General features: G+C 43.2%; 1 protein-coding gene across 2 annotated transcripts in view; it reads right to left on the reverse strand.

The window, feature by feature from the left end:
* Positions 1-19,408, reverse strand: part of heatr1 (HEAT repeat containing 1) — a 39,895-nt gene extending 20,487 nt beyond the window's left edge. The window contains exons 1-28 of one of the 2 annotated variants that reach the window (XM_041815697.1): positions 18,970-19,408; positions 16,903-17,061; positions 14,507-14,723; positions 14,273-14,414; positions 12,586-12,687; positions 12,365-12,505; positions 12,014-12,225; positions 11,799-11,932; positions 11,600-11,687; positions 11,050-11,151; positions 10,543-10,660; positions 8,538-8,645; positions 7,880-7,972; positions 7,713-7,801; positions 7,390-7,586; positions 6,383-6,504; positions 6,105-6,302; positions 5,825-5,996; positions 5,587-5,735; positions 5,246-5,438; positions 4,995-5,167; positions 4,579-4,743; positions 4,252-4,494; positions 3,599-3,730; positions 3,169-3,272; positions 1,216-1,362; positions 999-1,111; positions 745-866 (exon numbers count right to left, since the gene is read on the reverse strand). In XM_041815697.1, the coding sequence (XP_041671631.1) occupies positions 745-866; positions 999-1,111; positions 1,216-1,362; positions 3,169-3,272; positions 3,599-3,730; positions 4,252-4,494; positions 4,579-4,743; positions 4,995-5,167; positions 5,246-5,438; positions 5,587-5,735; positions 5,825-5,996; positions 6,105-6,302; positions 6,383-6,504; positions 7,390-7,586; positions 7,713-7,801; positions 7,880-7,972; positions 8,538-8,645; positions 10,543-10,660; positions 11,050-11,151; positions 11,600-11,687; positions 11,799-11,932; positions 12,014-12,225; positions 12,365-12,505; positions 12,586-12,687; positions 14,273-14,414; positions 14,507-14,723; positions 16,903-17,044 (3,918 nt within the window). In that variant the 5' untranslated portion in view covers positions 17,045-17,061; positions 18,970-19,408. Of the gene's footprint in view, positions 1-744; positions 867-998; positions 1,112-1,215; positions 1,363-3,168; positions 3,273-3,598; positions 3,731-4,251; positions 4,495-4,578; positions 4,744-4,994; positions 5,168-5,245; positions 5,439-5,586; positions 5,736-5,824; positions 5,997-6,104; positions 6,303-6,382; positions 6,505-7,389; positions 7,587-7,712; positions 7,802-7,879; positions 7,976-8,537; positions 8,646-10,542; positions 10,661-11,049; positions 11,152-11,599; positions 11,688-11,798; positions 11,933-12,013; positions 12,226-12,364; positions 12,506-12,585; positions 12,688-14,272; positions 14,415-14,506; positions 14,724-16,902; positions 17,062-18,969 lie in introns of both variants that reach the window. The other variant, XM_041815696.1, reaches the window with a different exon arrangement.
* Positions 19,409-19,691: the final 283 nt, after the last annotated feature.

Below are 19,691 nucleotides of genomic sequence, written 5' to 3' on the forward strand. Positions count from 1 at the left end.
GATTACGACTCAAACTTATGATTTCATACTTTGACCTTTTTAACTCATAATTTGGACCTTGTATGTCACATTTTTATCTTTTAGATTCACAATTTAAAATTTAAAGTCATATTTTGTCCTTTTAAAATCATGATTTCATTTTTTTTCTTATATCTTAACATTCAAAATTCTGAATTTTGACTTTTTACATCATATTTTGACCTTTCAGATTCACAATTTTAAATTTAAGTCATGTTTTTAACTTTTTAAGTCATTATTTTGAATTCTAGCTCATGTTTTGACATTTTCAACTCGTAATTGTGGCCCATATGTTGACCAATCAGACTCACAATTCAAAATTTTAAGTCATATTTTTATTTTTAAACTCATGATTTCAAATTTTATCTCATATTTGCTCTTTAAAAGCATTACTTTTCTATTTATTAATATTGTGTTCTAACTTTGAACTAAAAGTTGGACTTTTTATCTCTGATTTTAAGCTTTTAAACTTATCATTTTTACTTTTTTGAATTTATAAATGATTTATCATCCGTGCTGGGTTTATTTTCATGTTTTATTACTGGTTAAAATGAGGTTGACAGTTTATGGTTGTGTTGACCCTGGTAGGCTCTCAGGTTAGACCTGAATCCAGAATCCGGCCCCTGCTGTGATTGAGTTTGACACCCCTGGGTTAAATGATGTCATGTGATGCCCCCTGACTTAACACGCTCCCTGAATGATCTTTAATAAAGGTGAAGCACTTACGGGGAAGATGGCGGCGGCGGCACCCAGCAGCAGCAGGGCGTGGTGATGCGTTTGAGGCACATCTGATGCTCTAATGCACTGAACCACGAGCTCCACGCTGAACTTCTCCTCATCCAGGACGTCTGAGGAGGAAAATTACACATTATCTTTATATTTCCTCTGCTATCGACTGTCTTTGACACATAGCGGCTAAATGCCCTGAAAAGGTCCTTCAAAATAAACAAAGAGAGTAATGTTTCCTTTATTGGACCCACCTGTCCCCACAGCGCCCCCTGCTGGACACAGCTTGTTGCAGACGTTGAGCAGACAGCTGAGCAGCAGCTGTTTGGTGTACTCCATGTTAGCGTGATCAGATGGATCCAGACTCCTGAGGGACAAAATCAGCAGAGTTCATATGAGGATATAACCCCGCTCATCTCCACCATCCCTCCTCTGTTCAGGTAATCACCGTTACCTGGTCATTACCGTTACCTGGCGAGCAGCGAGAAGAGGACGGGCACCAGCGTCTGAGGGCTCTTCAGCTTCTTCTTGTGCTGCAGCAGCTCCAGGATCAAAGTCACCCTCGGCCACGACACAGCGCCCCCCTCTGGGCCGGCAGCGTCGCCCGCCTCTGGTTTCCTAAACAAACAAAACAATAAAAGCTTCATTCAAACGTGACTACACAAAAACGCCAAAAACTGTTAATAACTAGATTCTTGTACATTTTTTGTTTTTCTGGACCTCATGCACACATTTACCAACTTCCACGCATGTAACTCAAACATACGTGAGAGGCCATGGTTTTCTGTGGGTGATAGGGGGCGCTCTGGAGCCATTTCTGACACACAGACACAAAAAGCACAATAGCATGAAATTCTGCTGCACTTCTCTGAATAGAGCACAAACTGTGCTGAGTTTTGGGGCATGTAAGTACTGCACTTCCTGTACATTTTAGAGGATGGTCCCCGAGACTGTTTACCTCGTCTAGTCAGAATACACACGTCTCAGCATTTTCATCTTCTTCAGATCCTTGTTCACCAACCACACCCTAAAACGGTGATACTCAACCAGTGGCTCTGGAGCCACATGTGGCTCTTTTATGTCCAAATTTGAAACATGATTCCCCAGAAAACCTTAAAAACGGGTAACTCTGACTTTAGAACTTACCCGTGACAAATCATTTCAATCAGTTTGTGTCCAGCACTTATACAGTAGGATTTAAGTGTCAACCTTTATTTTCTGTGTATTTCCATTGCCCTTATTTGCAATATTTTGCCCCTTTTCTCCTTTTTCTGCCATTTTGAATCCATTTTTACTGCTTTAAGCCCATTTTTTCCACTTATTTTTTGCCACTTTTATCCCATTTTAGCTACTTTTGCCATTAAATTCTATTTTTTCCTATGTTGCCAATAATGTCTGGGTTTTTAAAGCCAATATTTCCACCTTTTTGTTGATTTTTTCCCATTTTAGGCAAGGCAAGGCAAGTTTATTTGTATAGCACATTTCAGCAACAAAGCAATTCAGTGATTCATCAGTGATTCATTTTTTAACATTCTCACCCATTTTTGACACTTTCTGCCTTTTTCCCCACTTTTTCTCCCCACTTTTGCAACCAGGGTTTTGCCATGTTATGCCTATTTTGCCTCTTTTCACCTGTTTTTGACACTTTGGACCATTTTTGACACTATTCTTGACACTTTTTCGCCGCATTTAGACCATTTTTGCCACTTTCAACTTATTTTTATTGCCCCTTAAACCCATTTTTGCCCCTCTTCACCTGTTTTGCCAATTTTGCAGCTTTTGGACGATTTTTGCCACCTTAAACTTATTATTATTGCCACTTAAGCCCATTTCGCCCCTTTTCACCCATTTTTGACACTTTTTTGCTGCCTCTTGAACCATTTTTGCCACCTAAAATTTTTTTTTGCCATTTAAACCCATTTTCACCCCTTTTTGCTGCTTTTGAACCATTTTTGCCGCCTTAAACTTATTTGTAATGCCACTTAAACCCATATTTGCCACTTCCCACCAATTAAATTGTGGCTCTTGCAGATGTATTTTTCAAAAATGTGGCTCTTTGGTTCAGCAGGGTTGAGTAAAACTGCCCTAAAACCAAATTTTCTTCACAGACTGAGTAATAATACATGCTTAAATGCGCCATCAAAATTTTTAAGAACTAACCAGCTGGATTGAGACTTTTTCAGACTTTTATGACCTTGAATATCAGAAATCTCACCAAAGTTTTGAAGGACGCCATTCTTTTCTACTTTAATGGAGCAAATAAAAACACAAATACAGAGTTTGAATGTTTTTTTGCAGGTTTTTTACAGGAGAAAACATTTTTTTCATTGATTTACTCAGGAGCGTCTGAGATCTCTGCATAAAGAGATGGCGGAGGATTTCAGCTCTGCATTTATTAATGAACGATACAAAAAGGCTCCGTACCTCAGGGCCATCCTGCTCCGGCGAGTCTGCTGCACCGTCACGCTCACTTTGGGTTTCTCTGGAGGAGCGAGCTCATTGGCCACCAGCTGAGCGTCCACCGTTAGCTGTGGATGAGAAAACACGCTGTTCAGAGCCTAAATTTACAGGGTGGTCGGTTCCTGCAGAATTAAGTCTGGAAATAATCTGCATATCTGAAAAGTACTGAAACTGAAAACAGCAAAAGCTCCATGTTAGAGAACTGCCTGACCGCAGAGACATTAGTTCCAAATATTTCCCATGATTCTGTGCAAACATTTGCCTGCAATAGTCAGTAATTAAAGAGAAGAAATGGAAGTCTGGGGGCCTCAGACTTCTACTTCTGACGCTGTGGTTTAGTTTGATTTTTAAAAAGTGAAAATGTGGAGTGTTTAATCAGCTGTTCTACTCTCACCCCTTTAAAGACGCTGCTGACTGTGTTAGCCACCAGGGGGCGCCTGCTCTCCACCAGGAGGTCGAACATCACCGACAGGATCTTCTGCTGCACCGCCTCGTCTGCCAGCGCCGTGAAGAACGGCTTTGTGATCTGTGGAGACGAGGAAGATGAGGAAGAGGAGCTTTAGTCATACAAAAACCTTAAGAATGAAAGAAAAATCACTGGATCACTCATCACGTCTCGTACGCTTCCTCTCTGCTGTTTCTCCAGTTTTTAACTCTTAGAGAACCCCAATTTAATCCCGATATGACCCTCATTTATACCCTGATTTAACCCCGATATGACCTTCATTTAAACCCTGATTTAATCCCGATATGACCCTCATTTACACCCTGATTTAATCCCGATATGACCCTCATTTATTCCCTAGTTTAATCCCGATATGACCCTTATTTATTCCCTGGTTTAATCCCGATATGACCCTTATTTATTCCCTGGTTTAATCCCGTTCTGACCCTCCTTTATTCCCTGGTTTAATCCCTATATGACCCTCATTTAATTCCCTGGTTTAATCCCGATATGACCCTTGTTTATACCCCCGTTTAATGTGGATATGACTCTCATTTATTCCCTGATTTAATCCTCATTTTAACACTTAGTTTCACACCGACCTGTTCCAGAGCGATGATCTGGCAGCTCTGGACGTCTTTGTGCTGCTGCGCCGACGTCCTCAGAGCTCGGATGAACAGATCCAGACAGTTCTGGTCTTGAACCAGCAGAGGGGCCGACGCCTCGTTAAACTTCCCCAGAACGAGCTGCATCAGCTGGGCTTCAGACCGCAGGAGGGAGGGGGCGTCCAGACCCTGCTGCTCCAGGACACGATCAAGGACGGGGAGGAGGGCGGAGAGGACGGACTGATAGAAGGAGACGGACATATTCAGTGTCTTATCTGCTGTCATATTAGAATCGTACCTGTGCAGATGTGACCGATGACTCACCGGCCCGTTAACGAGGCCGAGTGCTCGCAGCAGGGCGACGGCGCTGTAGGACGGGCAGCTCAGAGACTGAGCGCTCTGAAGGAGCAGCTGGAGAGATGCCTGAAGCTTCTTTTGCTCTGAGCTCGCTTTAGCAGACTGACAGTCATCATGGAGCGTGCCCAGAGCCTGCAGGTAACCATGGAGATGGTCAGAACACACATCATTTTACATTCAAGATGATTTTCATTCTCCAACTCCAAAAAAGTCGGGGCGCTGTGTAAAATATTAAAACAAAAAGAGGTAAAACGTCTCATTTTAACATCTGGTGTGTTGCGCTGTTCTTCTGTGAATTAAATATGAGTTTATGAGATTTTTACACAGTGTCCCAACTTTTTTGGAACTGGGGTTGTAGTCTGTGATAAAAGAACTTGACTTACCTGGCTCAGGTATGAAGGGTCAGCGATGATCTCCTCTGATGTCTTCAGGAGCTTCTCTATGATTGGCTGGAAGGGAGAGGAGCTGGCTGCTGATAGGCTCTGCAGAGCGCCGAGGGCGGCCCTCCGAACCTCCCGAACCGGAGAGGAGAGACAGACGAGGAGAGAGGGGACGACTGGAAGAGAGAATCAGGAATAAAGCAAAATAGACAATATAAAACTGAAACAGGAGGATTATTCTTCATTTTTCTCACCTGGCGAGTTGGCTGCGGTCAGCTCATCCAGCGTGGCGGCCGGCTGGACACCCAGCAGAGCTCCGCCCATGTACAAAGCCTGAGTCTGCAGCACGGCGCCCACCTTCACATCCAGCTGGTCTCCATGGTTACCGCTGTATCCCCACAGCACGCACAGAAACCTGAAGAGCATCATGGGCTCCTGCAGGTGAACCTGGACGAGACAGAGAAGCTAGCTGTTTCCATCTGTTTCCAGTCTTTATGCTAAGCTAAGCTAAGCTAAGCTAAGCTAAGCTAAGCCTGTCCATATGATCAGTACCGTCTTATTCTCTTACATAACACAACAGGAAGTGACATCATACCTGTATGAACAGCCTCATCATGTCTCTGAAGCTCCCGGCGGTCCGCCCCTCCCCTGCTCCGCTGACGATGGTGCTGTAGAGGCGACACATCAGACCCAGGTAACAGCAGCTGTTCGTGTCCATCTTCTCCGGGTTCCACCATGCCTCGTCTGACAGGAAGCAGACAAAAAAACAACTTCCTGTTAGTCTTAGCAGGCAAACTCACTGCCGCGCTGCACATCTTGGCGTGTTTTTTTACCTTTGAAGGAGGCGTCGTGACACCGGAGTGAGGAGATGAATGACCCCAGCAGAGACATGAGGACGAAGGTGAACTTGGTCGGCTGGTCACATGACTGCTGCTCACACCGGCTCAGGTAGAGCGCCAGAGCTGCAGAGAAGGACGAGGGCGGGCTGACGGGACGATCAACTTCCTGTTTATCAAAAGAGATTTAAGAGATGTGAGGTGGATGTCCGCCAGTCGTGACCCTTTAACCTGATTAAGCTAAAACTGAAGAATAGGCGTCTTCCTCATGTCTGACCTGAGCGGCTGCGTCTCTGATGGCGTCCAGCAGGGGCGGCTCCAGCAGCGAGAAGACCCTCTGAGCCGTGAGCAGGTGCTGCGTCCCGTTCAGCTCCTCCAGGCCGAGCAGCAGAGTCTGGGTCAGGACCAGGAAGGAGGCCCTCGCTCTGAGCCCGGGGCCCCTCTGCTGCTCCACTGACAGAGCTAACCTCTCCAGCTGAAGAGGACAAACGCCGTCACATACAGGAAACGAAATACCAGACTGTCTCTGAGGGTCTGAATGGTGTAAAAACTCACAGCGTCCCGTTTGCTAAAGTTCTCCATGGTGGACAGATTCGTGGTCATCATGGAGATGAGACGCTCGTTGGCTAAACTTATGAAATCTGGATCAGAGCTCCTCTTCATCACTCCATCCAGCTCTGCAGGAAAACAGCAGACACTTTATTGTAAATCTTTACAGGTAGGTAGGTCCATGTTGTCTGTTTGCATCCCAGAATGCATTGCACTGGTATGTGACAACCAATGGCAGACTGTTCTGTCATCACGCCATGCTTTGCAGAACTGAGCATGTGCACAGACTTAGAAACTAAAGAAGAGCCTGAATGAGTGAGAATAGAGAGAAAGAGACACAGCGAGGCCGGGACGGGTCCCTAAGAGTCTCTGCAGGCAGGAACTGATTTAACCCTCAGGTCCTCCTAATGCCCTATTAGGCCTCATTGACTGCAATTAAAACCACTTATTTTCATTCCACTGCCACTGCCACACAGAAATAAGAAATCCTGTTAACCCTTAGAGCTCACGTGGCACCCCTTTGTAAATTGCTTGGTAACTTTTGAAACATAAGTCATAGGCACTAACTTATTTTTTCCTATGAAAGCTCTGTGTTGTGCCTTTCTAAATATCTTCTTCATGCATTCATAACCCTTACAGAACATTTTCTCATGAGCCCAGAACTTGGCTGACTTTCCAGGGTCTCTGAGGACAGTGTTGTCGTACACACCAAGAAGTGACACATGTTTATAAAAACATTAATAACTTTTGAACCATAAATCACAGAAATAATTTTTTTTCTCTGAAAGCTGAATATTTTGCCGTTTGTTTGCTACCCTCGATGTCTCTGTAGCTTTTAAGGACGCCATTCTAGTGAGCCCGGAACTTCAGTGACTTTTCGGGGTCTTTAAAGATGAACTCCATGTCGTTATTTTAATACTCATTCATTTTTAATACTTTTAAATATATCCAATGTCTTTAAAGGGCTTTAAGATGGCGAGTGGGTTAAGTAAATTAAAGGGTCGTTCTGTCACCTTTGGCCCAGTTTTGTGTGAGCGGATGCTGGCTGACGATGGAGGATCGGGCGACGCAGGTGGACAGGTGGAGCTTGGTGGAGGTGATGACGAGGAAGGGCAGCAGCTTCCAGCCCGCCATCTGAACCAGCTCAGAGTCCGCCTTTCCCAGCCGAGGATCGGACAGTAAACGCACCGCCTCGGTCTGCACGGGCAGCCTGCAGGAGGACATCAAACGCGTTAACATAAAACAGTGATGCCAGTCCTCTGTGGGCTTCCATAGGGAAGTCCTTTCTCCTCGTTGCTAATATTTGAAGTAAGAACTGTGAGTGGACTTCACTGACCAGCGCTCGGCGTCCAACCTGTCCACTCTGTGCAGCAGTGACAGTAAACATGACACGATGCCTTCAGGGTCCACAGCATCAAACAACATCTGCAGGGGGAGAACAGAGCAACCTTTTTAAAGAAATCTTATGGAGAGCACCTACCACCACTGATCACCCTAACTGACCTCGAGGGCTCTGAGAGCGGCGGTGACGACCTGTGGCACGTCGTCCTGCAGACGGTCCATGACGGCGTCCTTCAGGAACGTCTGGTCCAAACTCTGCTGTGGAGGCGAAAACGTTTAGTAAAAATACATTTTTGAATGCTTGGATGGAAGAAAAATAAATCATATGCACAATTTTTTTGTGTTTAATCTTTAAAAATTGCAAAAACTCCTTAAAACTGTCAAGGTTGCATAAGTGCATTGGACAAGTAGAGGCTGCAGCTTCCAGGAGTCTGAGGCGTGCAAGTAGTATTTTGGCCAACCCCTCTCAGCCCGAACTTTTTGAGGCCCTCCCTCTGGTAGAAGGCTGAGATCCACCAGGACCAAAACCTCCCACCACAAGAACAGCTTCTTCTTCTCTGCTGCCAGTCTAATGAGCAATACTCATAACATCTCTTAACATCTGCTCTGTTTGACAGTCCTCTGAAGGCCCAGTCATCCCTGTGGGTGTGCTTCTTTTCTTTTCCTTCAGTCAGCTTTAGATGAATCTGCTGGGATACAGCTTGAGAACGGCCTGACCTTTCAGCAGTGACCTTCTGTGGCTTACCACCTCAGACATCCATTGGTACGACCGTAATCTTAAAATAAATAAATAAACAGATAGAAGAGGTGTGGTGCGTACCTGTCCAGAGGAGATGATGCTCATCAGGTGTTCCACAGCAGAGACTCGGACCGACGGCTGTGGGTGTTTCAGACCGAGGACCAGAGACGTGTCCGAGTCGCCAAGAATCTACGAAACGCCAGAATGAGTTAAAAAAATAAACAGAAGATATAAGAACAAATGCCAGAAGGAGATGGAGTTCCCTGAAGGACATGATCGCAGCTTTAAATATGTTAATAATGAGCAACAAGTTTGACTGTTCTGAACTATTTTATTTTTTTTCTTTAAAGACCATGAAATGTCACACTCTGGTAATGGACGCCGTACATACACAGCAATTAAAACGTTCCACTCCTTTTTTTTTAATTCCTGATTTTTTATTATGATGAGGCCTGATCATAAATATCAAATATTAATTTTAGAAATTTAACCCTTAAAATGCCAGTTTAATTGCAGAAAACACTTACATTTGTAATGTATAAAACACAACTAATGAAATATTTTCCTAAACTACATGCAAATTGAATTTCCTTGAAGGAGATTATCACAGTGATTAAAAGTTACTATACAATAAAATTTTGCCCCTTTTTCCATTTTTTAAGATTTTATAAGACTTGATCATAAATATAGAACATTTATTATTTTGGGGGGAATTTAATCCTTAATACGCCAGTTTAAGTGCTTAAAAGCCTTGAATACTTTAATAATAAGCAACAACTTTGATTTTTATGCTTTATTATTTACTTAAATTTTAAGATTGTGATAAATTGTTATACTCTTAGTGTTTAGAGCCAAATATGGATGCAATAAATAAATGTCAATTAAAAACTATACATTAAATTTTTCCCCCTTTGTTTGCATCAATGCTTTAATCAATATCAGACCTGATCTTTAATATCCCATATTGATTAATTTGGGGAAATTTAACCTGTTAAATGCCAGTTTAACTGCATTAATCCTGATGTTTCTGATGTACACAACACAACACAAAATATTCTTTATAAAATACATGGAAATTAAAAGGAGATAATCACAGCCTTAAATATCTTAATAATAAGCATAATCTTTGAATTTTATGCATTATTATTTGTTTAAATATTAAGATTTTTATAAATTGTTACACTCAGGATGTTTAGGACCAAAAATGGATGCCCTAAATTAATGCAAACAGAAACTGTAAATTAAATTTTTTCCACTTTTTTAGCATCAATTTTTCAATCATCATCAGACCTGATCATAAAAATCAAATGATTAATTTTGGGGAATTTAACCTGTTGAATGCCAGTTAAAGTGCATTAACCCTGCTGTTTGTGATGCAAACACAAAAACAAAATATTTTTTCTAAACTACATGGAAATTTAATTTCCTTAAAAGAGATTATCACGGCCTTAAATATGTTACTAATGAGCAACAACTTTGAATTTTATGCATTATTGTAATTTATTTAAATTATAGAGTTTTATTAAATCATTATACTCAGGGTGTTAGTGGTCACATAGGGACGCTGTACCTAAAAAGCAATTAAAAATCCTTTACATAAAAAAAAGGTCTATTTATTTTGCATTAGTTTTTCAAATCAAGATCAGACCTGATCATTATTATGGGAAACTGATTATTGCATGATGATATTGATGTTCACAGTGTAAAAGCACAATAAAAAAGTATTTTTCTCCATGCAAACTGGATTTCCTTCAGGATGATCAATGGCTGCAGGAGCAAAAATCCTGGTTTTAATGGTTTAATGGGACATTTTTGATCACCAGCAGCCTGTGCTGAGATTATTACTGACCTGTTAAAGGCTCTGATGGTAAAATGTTAAAGTTCTACTAAAAACAAAAGTACCTTTTAAAATGTCTTTAGTTAGCATGAACACAGTCAAAATAATCAGAGCGCCCTCTGAGGGTTACGTTTCTGACCATTAAATAAAACGCGTGAATGTTCAGAGCCATTTCCTGTCTCTGAGGATGACTAACACTAAAGTCAGAAATAAAGGACATTCTGGAGGACAGGGGGTGTCCTGGCGTACCTGGTGTTTCCCGCTGCTCATGGACAGAGACAGGAAGTGATGGAACAGACGCTTCTGCTCGCTACTGCTGCTGTCAGTCACATGATCAGCAAGGACGCCATCCAGAGCGCCACAGTACCTGATGGAGGGCAGAAAAAACAAATCACCCTTTATCGTGGTAAAAAACCCCAGTTCCAAAAAAGTTGGGTCGCTGTGTAAAACGTAAAAAGAAACAGAAGTCAATACCACACACACACCCCCACCCCCACACCCACACACACACACACGTCTGAGAGCCACAAATCATCACCAAACTTTAACAGGAATTATCAAAACTCTCAAAGATAGCAAAAATGTGACTCCAGCATAAATGTCTGAATAATTTCTCTCCTTTTTAAATCTAAAATGACGTCTGTAGGAGGAGCTGAGGCGGAGTTTTAGGGCTTGGATGTCGACTGAGATGATGTGTGTGTGTGACAGAATGTTGGGACTGTCTCAGTGAGATCAGAGCAGCGGGGTCAGACTGACCTGGACTCAAACACCCGGACTAGAGGCAGCAGACGTTGGTCCAGAGTGGACAAGTTTTCAGTCGAGAGCTCAGTCAGACTCAGATACTGGTCCAGGAGTAACCTGCAGCAGGAACACAGAAACCATCAGGATACGGGGCAGAGACTAAGCCCTCCTTTTCCTTTACACTTAGCCCGACGCTCACATCCCTGAGTCTGTTTATAGTCTTTCCGATCATAGCTTAGCCCCAACCCTCTACCTGAGTCTGTTTATAGTCTCTCTGATCGTACTTTAGCCTAACCCTCTATCAAACGCCATCACATCGGCTGTGATGATTGGTCAGGCACCAGCATGTCTTCTGTCAGTTATGGATCACCAGAGGTAGGGTTAAATCAAAGAAAAAGGCGTGTTTTAGGAGTGTTGGATTTCTATTTTTGTAGCTGTGGACTCAAACGTGTATCACTAATGTCTGATTTTCATATTTCCATTCCTGACGACCGTTGCGCTCGTATTCAGGATGGAAACGCCGTCAGAGATTAACGTATGTGGACTGAGGCTGATGGCGGTTTACCTAGCCACGGTTTGGTCCAAGCCTTTGGTCAGGGGAACAGACTGAAGGAGCGACTCCAGCACGATGAGCTCGCCAGTCTCCGCCTCACCTGAAAAAAAAGGACAGGTGACCTTCAAAGGTATCCGTTTGGTTGGTTTTGGTAAGAACATGAATGATTTCTTCACTCAGACATGGTTTGACATGTTTCCTGCGTTCTGACCTGAGCCTCCGGTGAAGACGGCGTGGACCAGGTGAGGCAGCAGATACCGCAGCAGAGGAGTGACGTCGTAAGTCGTCGCCATGACCTGCAGCGTGGAGACGAGCGCCGGCATGGAGCTGAGCCGACTGAACGCCCTGAAAAGGAAGAACGATCTAGTGATGGAGGTTACACCTGCCCTGCAGGGGGCGTGTCTCCTGCTCAGACGGCGGTCTTACCTGGGCCCGGCGGAGCCCTCCTTCTGGTTCTGCAGCAGCACCACAAGGCAGCCGAGCCCGTCCTGAGCGAGTATGGGCTCTCTGAGCAGAGACTTACTGACATGGACGGCGAGCGTGTCCACCAGACTCGCCTCCATCACCACCTTCACTGCCAGCTGGCTCACGATCATATAGGTCGCGGCTTTGTAGTCGCTCAGAGACGACTTCAGACCCTGCAGAGAGGCGTGGTTACATCATCAGGGGGAGGAGCTTTAAAAAGGCTAAGATGCTGACAGAGATAGAGCCTTTTTATGGAGAAGTTTCCTTTACAACAAAAGCACATAAATGTGTCTGTCAGAGCTGATGTTTTACCTTCTGGATGTAAGGCAGCAGCTTGGAGATGATGCTGTCAGACACTCTGTCCACCGCGTCCAGGGCTGGGACGATGGTGGAGGCGTAGAAGGAGAAGATCACTCTGAGCTGGGAGCAGCTGCCGGAGCGGCCCGAGTACGCCTGAAGAAGAAGAACACAGCCGTTAAAGACCAGAGGATTCTCCATGACCCCGAGCTGACAGGATGAAGATATCGGTCTACCTGGACGGCCTTGGTGACCATGGTGCAGATGAAGTCCATGAAGCCGAGGTCAGAGTAGCAGTGAGTGATCAGGGTTCCCCGGGACAACGGCACTCCGGGTTTCTGAGGGAACATCAGCAGAGAGTGAAGAGCGCTGGTAGCAGAGGGTCTAAACCATCAGAATGGAAATATTCCCAGTACAGAGATGTGATAAAGGAGTGTTGCCCTCATGATGATAGCATATCTGCCACACTTTAATGTTCAGATCATTAAACTACCTTTAATATCAGACAGAGATCGCCTGAGCTGATGCTAAAGTCAGACTTTAAATGATGATTTCATCTATTAAGAGAAAAATCCAAACCTGCCTGTCCCTGTGTGAAAAGTCATCGTTAAATCCTGAATTTAACATATTTTTATAAAGCTGTGTTCAGTTTGACTGTCCACACCCACTGATATAAACAATGTCAGACTTCATAGCAGAGCCACAATCAACACAAATGTCAGAATGCCAGAAATAAGGCAGGGAATTAAAAAATTTAAAAGGAAAAAAAAAAACAGGATAATTGTGAAAAAATATGCAGAAAGGGGTTAAAAGTGACAAAAATGTGTGAAAATGGAGAAAAATGGTTACAAAAGTTGGCAAAAATGGGGGAGAAATGGTCAGAAAGCATCAAGAATTGGTTAAAAAGGAGTTAAATATTGGCAAAAAAAGGAAGAAAATACATGGACAAAACAGAAATGCCAAAAATCTGGGAAAACTGGCATAACATTTGCAAAAATTGGCAAAATTTGGCAGAAAGTGGTAACAATTAGTGAAGAGTGGCAAAAATTGGGGAGAAATGGGAAGAAAGCAGCAAAAATGGGTGAGCTGGGGGGCTAATTGTGGTAAAACTGGGCAAAAAGTGGCCAAAATCGGTAAACAGTGGAAAAAATGGGGACAAAATATGGCAAAAACACTAAAGATAAAAATCTGTGAAAACTGGCAAAATATTTGCAAAAAATGGCAAAAGTGGGATAAAATCAAGAGCCAAAAAGGATTGGTAAAAATAGTAAAAAGTGGCAAAAAATTGTGCATACATGGGCAAAAACTGCTGCCGGTCTGGAGCGCCGGCTATGGAAATGCTCTGATAGACTAGAGAAGGAGTGAAGTGCTCCGCAGTTCGATTTGCTGGCGTTCCACGGCGCGCCGCAGCGCGGCGCACACGCTGTATATGGAAATTCGGGGTGACAATAAACAGCAAAAATTAGTTAACAGTGGCAAAAACAGGTGAAAAAGGTGCTGAAAAGGGTTATAAAGTATTACAAATAAATAACTGTAACGTCAGAATCCAGTTACAGCTAGACACACTTTTAGGTCCAAATGAGGAAACTGTTAGCCAGCATGCTAGCACCAACGCTACTGATCCAACACTCATGCTCTGATATCACTAAATCATTAAAGGGAGGGCCCATTCTCTGGGTTTAAAGAGGCCCAGCCAATTCTGTGGGAGGGCCTGACTGCCAGACCTGAGAGCCATTACCCACAAACACCAAGAATAGAACAGACAGCTATGGCTTTAGGGGGAATGACTTTCTCACATAGGAACAGGTAGGTTTGGATGGATTATTTCCCTGAAAAACTACATAAAGCTCAGGCTAAAGTGTGACAAACATGCAGAAAATAAGCTCTCATGCAGGGGAAATACTTGACGGTGCATATTCAGACCTGTAGGCAGTGCAGCCAGTTCCAGCGGTTTGTGGCGTCTTTGATTTTGAGGAGCTGCAGGACTCTGACGAACACGTTGGTGTCGTGATACGGCAGAGCGCAGGCTAGCAGGCTGTCGGCGTTATACAGCTGGATGTGGAAACTGTAACCAATGAAAACACACCTTTAGGACTTCTGATTTCGCTGTGACAGGAAGAATCCGATCTGCACTGAAGGGTAAACTGGCCAACGTACCGGTGAACCAGCCACTCGATGCACTTGTGAGCCGGTTTGAGGAGGAAGTACGGGCACAGGCGGGTGAGGAAGAGCGAGATGCCGGTGTCCAGCTTCTCGTTGACCTCTTTGGACTGGACGCTGCGCTCGAGAGTCAGCGACGCCTGGCTGAACAGGGTGTCCTGGAACTCCAGAAAGGCCGGTTCGATTCCCAGCAGCTCCTCCAGCCCCGTGCAGCCTGGAGAGGGGGGAAGACGGGGAGTAGAGTACCAGAGTATTAGACTCTAACAGCATAATAGAACAATTATTGATACCAAAGCAGCAAAAATAGAAGTTCTACTCAGCTAGAGGTGGACAGTGAGACCTAAAAAATATCATTTTTTATTCGTTTTTTCACACCAAACCTGGTTTATGCTCTTCCCTGCTTAAAATTCTAACATGCACATAAGGAGTGGAGATAAAATGGAAATAATTGAGCAGTTTACTGATCACAGAAGGCCATTTTGAGCAGATAAAGAAAGTACAAACACTTCAGTGGTCTGCAAATATACCAAGAAGATCAGTGAGGGGAGAAAAGAGGTAAACGTGACCAAATCAGGTAACAAGCAGCAATAGGTGGAAAAAATGGGGGAAAACCTGGCATTTAATGGCAAATGGCAGCTGAACTAGTGAAAGCAGGATAAAAATAGGCAAAATCTGGTTAACAAAAGGAGAAAAACGAGCAAAAAGTTGATGTAAAAGAGTAAAAGGGGCCATGTAGTCAAAGAAACACCTCTGCTCTTTTCTGCTGGTCTGCATTCATGAATATGATCAGGAGAGAGAAAAATCAAGCTAACGCACAAATGATCAGGATCATTTATCTCTTCTATTGAGGATTTATTCATCCTCTTTAAAGGTAGAATGTGTAGAATTTGGCATTTTAGCGACATCTAGCGTTCAGATTTTAGAATGAGCCGATCTGTTACCAAAACGTCACATCACTAGGCGACGAGAGCCTGTGAAGACCAAAAAGGATCGTGAGCCGGACATCATTTACAGCAGTGACGAGGTGAGGGTTTATTCATTCCTTTTTGTAACCATAATTTTTATAGATTATAGGTCAGTCTTCTTCTCCACCTGCCTTCCAGGTAGCTTTCAGGACCGGCGGGTAGGTTCGTATTTAAATATTGCGTTTCGCTCTTTCTGTCCCCAAAACGTTGCCGTAGACAACATGGCGGTTCAATATGGCAGCCTCCGTGAGGGCGACCTGCGGTAATGTAAATTTAAAAAGCTTTTTTCTAATTTTGTAAAAAGAAAACGAAAGTTTAAAGGGGATGATTGTGCACTTATTTTAACATACTTCACATAGATATATAAAGATTATATCCCATGTACACCGTTTCTGTTCGGCGAAATGCAGCCAAATTCTACACATTGTACCTTTAATATCAAAGTGAATCAGATTCCTACAATGTGATGTCAGTGAAACAAAAATCAGTGATGGAAAATAAGTGAGTGCAGAAATATTCCTCCTTCTAGTCAGTATTTAGTCAAGTCTCCTCTGTCTGCAGTCTCAGCTCTGAGTCTGTGTGGATAGGTCTCAGTCTCTCTGGGTCTGTGTGGATAGGTCTCAGTCTCTGAGTCTGTGTGGATAGGTCTCAGTCTCTCTGGGTCTGTGTGGATAGGTCTCAGTCTCTCTGAGTCTGTGTGGATAGGTCTCAGTCTCTCTGGGTCTGTGTGGATAGGTCTCAGTCTCTCTGAGTCTGTGTGGATAGGTCTCAGTCTCTCTGAGTCTGTGTGGATAGGTCTCAGTCTCTGAGTCTGTGTGGATAGGTCTCAGTCTCTGAGTCTGTGTGGATAGGTCTCAGTCTCTGAGTCTGTGTGGATAGGTCTCAGTCTCTCTGGGTCTGTGTGGATAGGTCTCAGTCTCTCTGAGTCTGTGTGGATAGGTCTCAGTCTCTGAGTCTGTGTGGATAGGTCTCAGTCTCTGAGTCTGTGTGGATAGGTCTCAGTCTCTGAGTCTGTGTGGATAGGTCTCAGTCTCTCTGAGTCTGTGTGGATAGGTCTCAGTCTCTCTGAGTCTGTGTGGATAGGTCTCAGTCTCTCTGAGTCTGTGTGGATAGGTCTCAGTCTCTGAGTCTGTGTGGATAGGTCTCAGTCTCTGAGTCTGTGTGGATAGGCCTCAGTCAGGATCAAACATCTGGACTCTGGAATTTTATTTTTTCCTTGGAGTGTTCTTTTGTCGTTGTGGTGTAATGGTAGCCAGGAATACTTACTGTCTGGACCTCTGTTGAATTAGCTCATTCTCTTTAAGGGGATGAATATTTATGCAGTCACTGATTTTATGGTATTTACTTTGAAGAAATCCGTTTTCACTTTGACCTTAAAGAGTACTCTACTGTTTGTGACGGTAACTTGTGAGCGCGTGCAGGACTCACCGAGGGCGTAGAAGGTGCTTCGGTCCATGGACGCAGCATCTTTGGGGTCAAAGAGCAGAGAGGCGACCTCTTTGCGGGTTAACAGGTTGGGGTCGCTCTGAGGGAGAGCGAGTCTCTTCAGCTGATGAGCCAAAGACGTCATGGCGGCTGTGTGTTAATCTGACAGAGACAGAAACAAAATCAGGATTACTGGATTCACACTACAAGTCTGTTTGTTTAAACTCAGACATTTTTGTGCCTCACATACTGACTCTACACAGATCCTTTACTAATCCAAAATAATTTAAACTGTATGCGTTAGATTATATTAAAGTTGGATAGAGTTCTGAGACAATATAGTACAGTATCTTTGCCTTATTTTTTCAAAACACAGAAAGGTGGCGTTTTAACAGGTGTGTGAGCTTTTACATCTCCATAAAACACATAAAGTGTAAGTACCTAGTCTAGATCAGTGTTACTCAACCAAAGAGCCAGGCTGTTGAAAAAATACCTTTGCAAGAGCCATATCTAAGTGGTAAAGGTGTCAATAAAAATAAGTTACAGGTGGAAACAATGGGTGAAATGGGTGAAAAGGGGCAAAGTAGGCATGAAATTGTAAAAATTGGGTGAAAAAGTGACAAAACTGGGAAGAGTTAAGTTGTGACAGAAAAATGAGTTGCAGGTGGCAAAAATGGTCAAAAGGTGACAAAAACATGGAAAAAATGGGTTAAAAGTGACTAAATCAGGTAAAAAGCAGCAATAGGTGGCAAAAATGGGGGGAAAAGTGTTATTTAATGGTAAATGGCAGCTGAAATAGGCAAGAAAGGTGAAAAATGCAAAAAGCAGGATAAAAGAGGCAAAATCTGGTTAACAAAAGGAGTAAACGGGCAAAAAGAAGTGGCATAAGTGGACTCAAAGCAGTAAAAATTTATTTAAAAGGGTAAAAAATGGGAAAAAGGGGCAAAATCTGCAAATAAGGGCAATGGAAATCCAGAAAAATAAAGGTTGACAATTAATTTCAGTTTGGGGGAATATTATTTCAAATTAAGGCGTTAAAGATCCACAAATCATTACAGAAGAGCCACGCGTTGAATATCACTGGACTAAATAATTAAATAACAACAGTTTAAGACGATAATTCCCCTGTTTGAAAACCCCCGTTTTTTAATTTTTCTTATTTCTTGGAGAAAAAATTTAGCACTGAGTTTCACCACCAACGTAAACATGCACAGAGGCTGACACCTCCGGGGTTTTCCTTTATTTATTTATTTTTTCAAGCTTAAAACTAAAAGTAGAGCTGGACAATTGATCGAAAATTAGATTAAATCACAATATATCCTGCTGCAATTTTCAAATGCAGAAGTTACAATATTTTTTTAACCTGAAATTTGTGTCAAAATACAACTTAAAAACTTTTTTAGCAGCAGAGATATTATACTCTCTTCAATGCAACAATTCAGACCCAATCTGCAATAAAAATCAAAATCATCACGATTACTTTTTTTAAATACTTAAGGCCTAATCTAGTCTAATAATGTGTTGGTTACAATATAGACGATTTATTGATTGTGTTTGTTGGAAAGTGCATAAGATGAGTAACTTAAGAAATAATCGCACATTAAATCGCAACATCGGGGAAAATATCGCAATTAGATTATTTTCCAAAATCGTCCAGCTCTAACTAATACTCATTCATTTTAGACCAGAATTCAAAAACAAATTTATCTAAATCTGAATTTCTCAATAATGAACGAGATCAGAGCCTGTTTCTTGTGCGGTTTTTCACATTTTAACTTCCGGTTATAAATCTAAAGAACCAAACACGGATCTACCTACAGTAACAGACTAGTCTTAAACACCGTTAACGCAGAGGTAAAAATACATTTATATAAATATTAGAGGGGAACAGTCTCTCCTTCATACAGAAGCTCAGAGTCTAGCTACCAAAGCTAACCCGTCTGACTTTAACACGGCTCTAAATCAGGAAGCTAACGGCGGACGAACAAAGACTAACGGAGACAAACTAAAGTATTATCGACCGATAATAAATCAATAAGACATTAAAATAAAGGACACAGAAAGTCTCACCTGAATTCTAGCACTGAAGAAAACACATGGGCGCACGCTGTTGATGGCGGAAATGACCTCGTCCTGGATGATTCCACATCCGGGTAAAGCAAGATGTTTCCCTCAACCCCTCTTCCGTCTTCGCCTCCCGGCTTCACGGAGAAACGGTTGTCTCTAAGTCCTGAAAACCAGAACCAGAACTCCCCGGACCGGTTCCAAAGAAAGCATCGCTGATATTCAGCCCTCTGGTTGGCGGTGCTGGCTCTCTCCAAGCAGCTGTCAGGGACAAGGGGACAGGGAGAAACCGGAAGTTTCGGACACTCTGTTTGGCATCTTCCTCCGTTCGCGTCTTCTCCTCGCATCTTAGCTCCAACCAGAGAGGAACAGACAAGAGGAGAGAGGAGGATAATTTAAGGAATCAGAAGATCCTTCATCATGGTGGGAGGGAGGAAGATGTCCAGGCCAGTCAAGGAGAGAGGGAGGACGCGAGGATGGACGAAGTTTTGAAATGAGACGCACCTATTATCGGTGTAGAGGTCTCCTTTACAATTTTAAAATGCATTAAGGCAGGGGTTCTCAAGCTTTCCAGCCCGCGACCCCCAAAATAAAGGTGCCAGAGACCAGGGACCCCCACTGGACCTGAAGGTGGTTCAACACAGACAAGAACAATCTAGAGTAGTCATGTGGAGACAAGGCCGTCCATCAGGGGGGAAATGGAGAACTTTCTGGGGCCCAGCCAAACT

This window comes from Cheilinus undulatus, linkage group 20 (assembly GCF_018320785.1).
Source record: "Cheilinus undulatus linkage group 20, ASM1832078v1, whole genome shotgun sequence".
In the NCBI taxonomy this organism is placed as follows: Eukaryota; Metazoa; Chordata; class Actinopteri; order Labriformes; family Labridae; genus Cheilinus; species Cheilinus undulatus.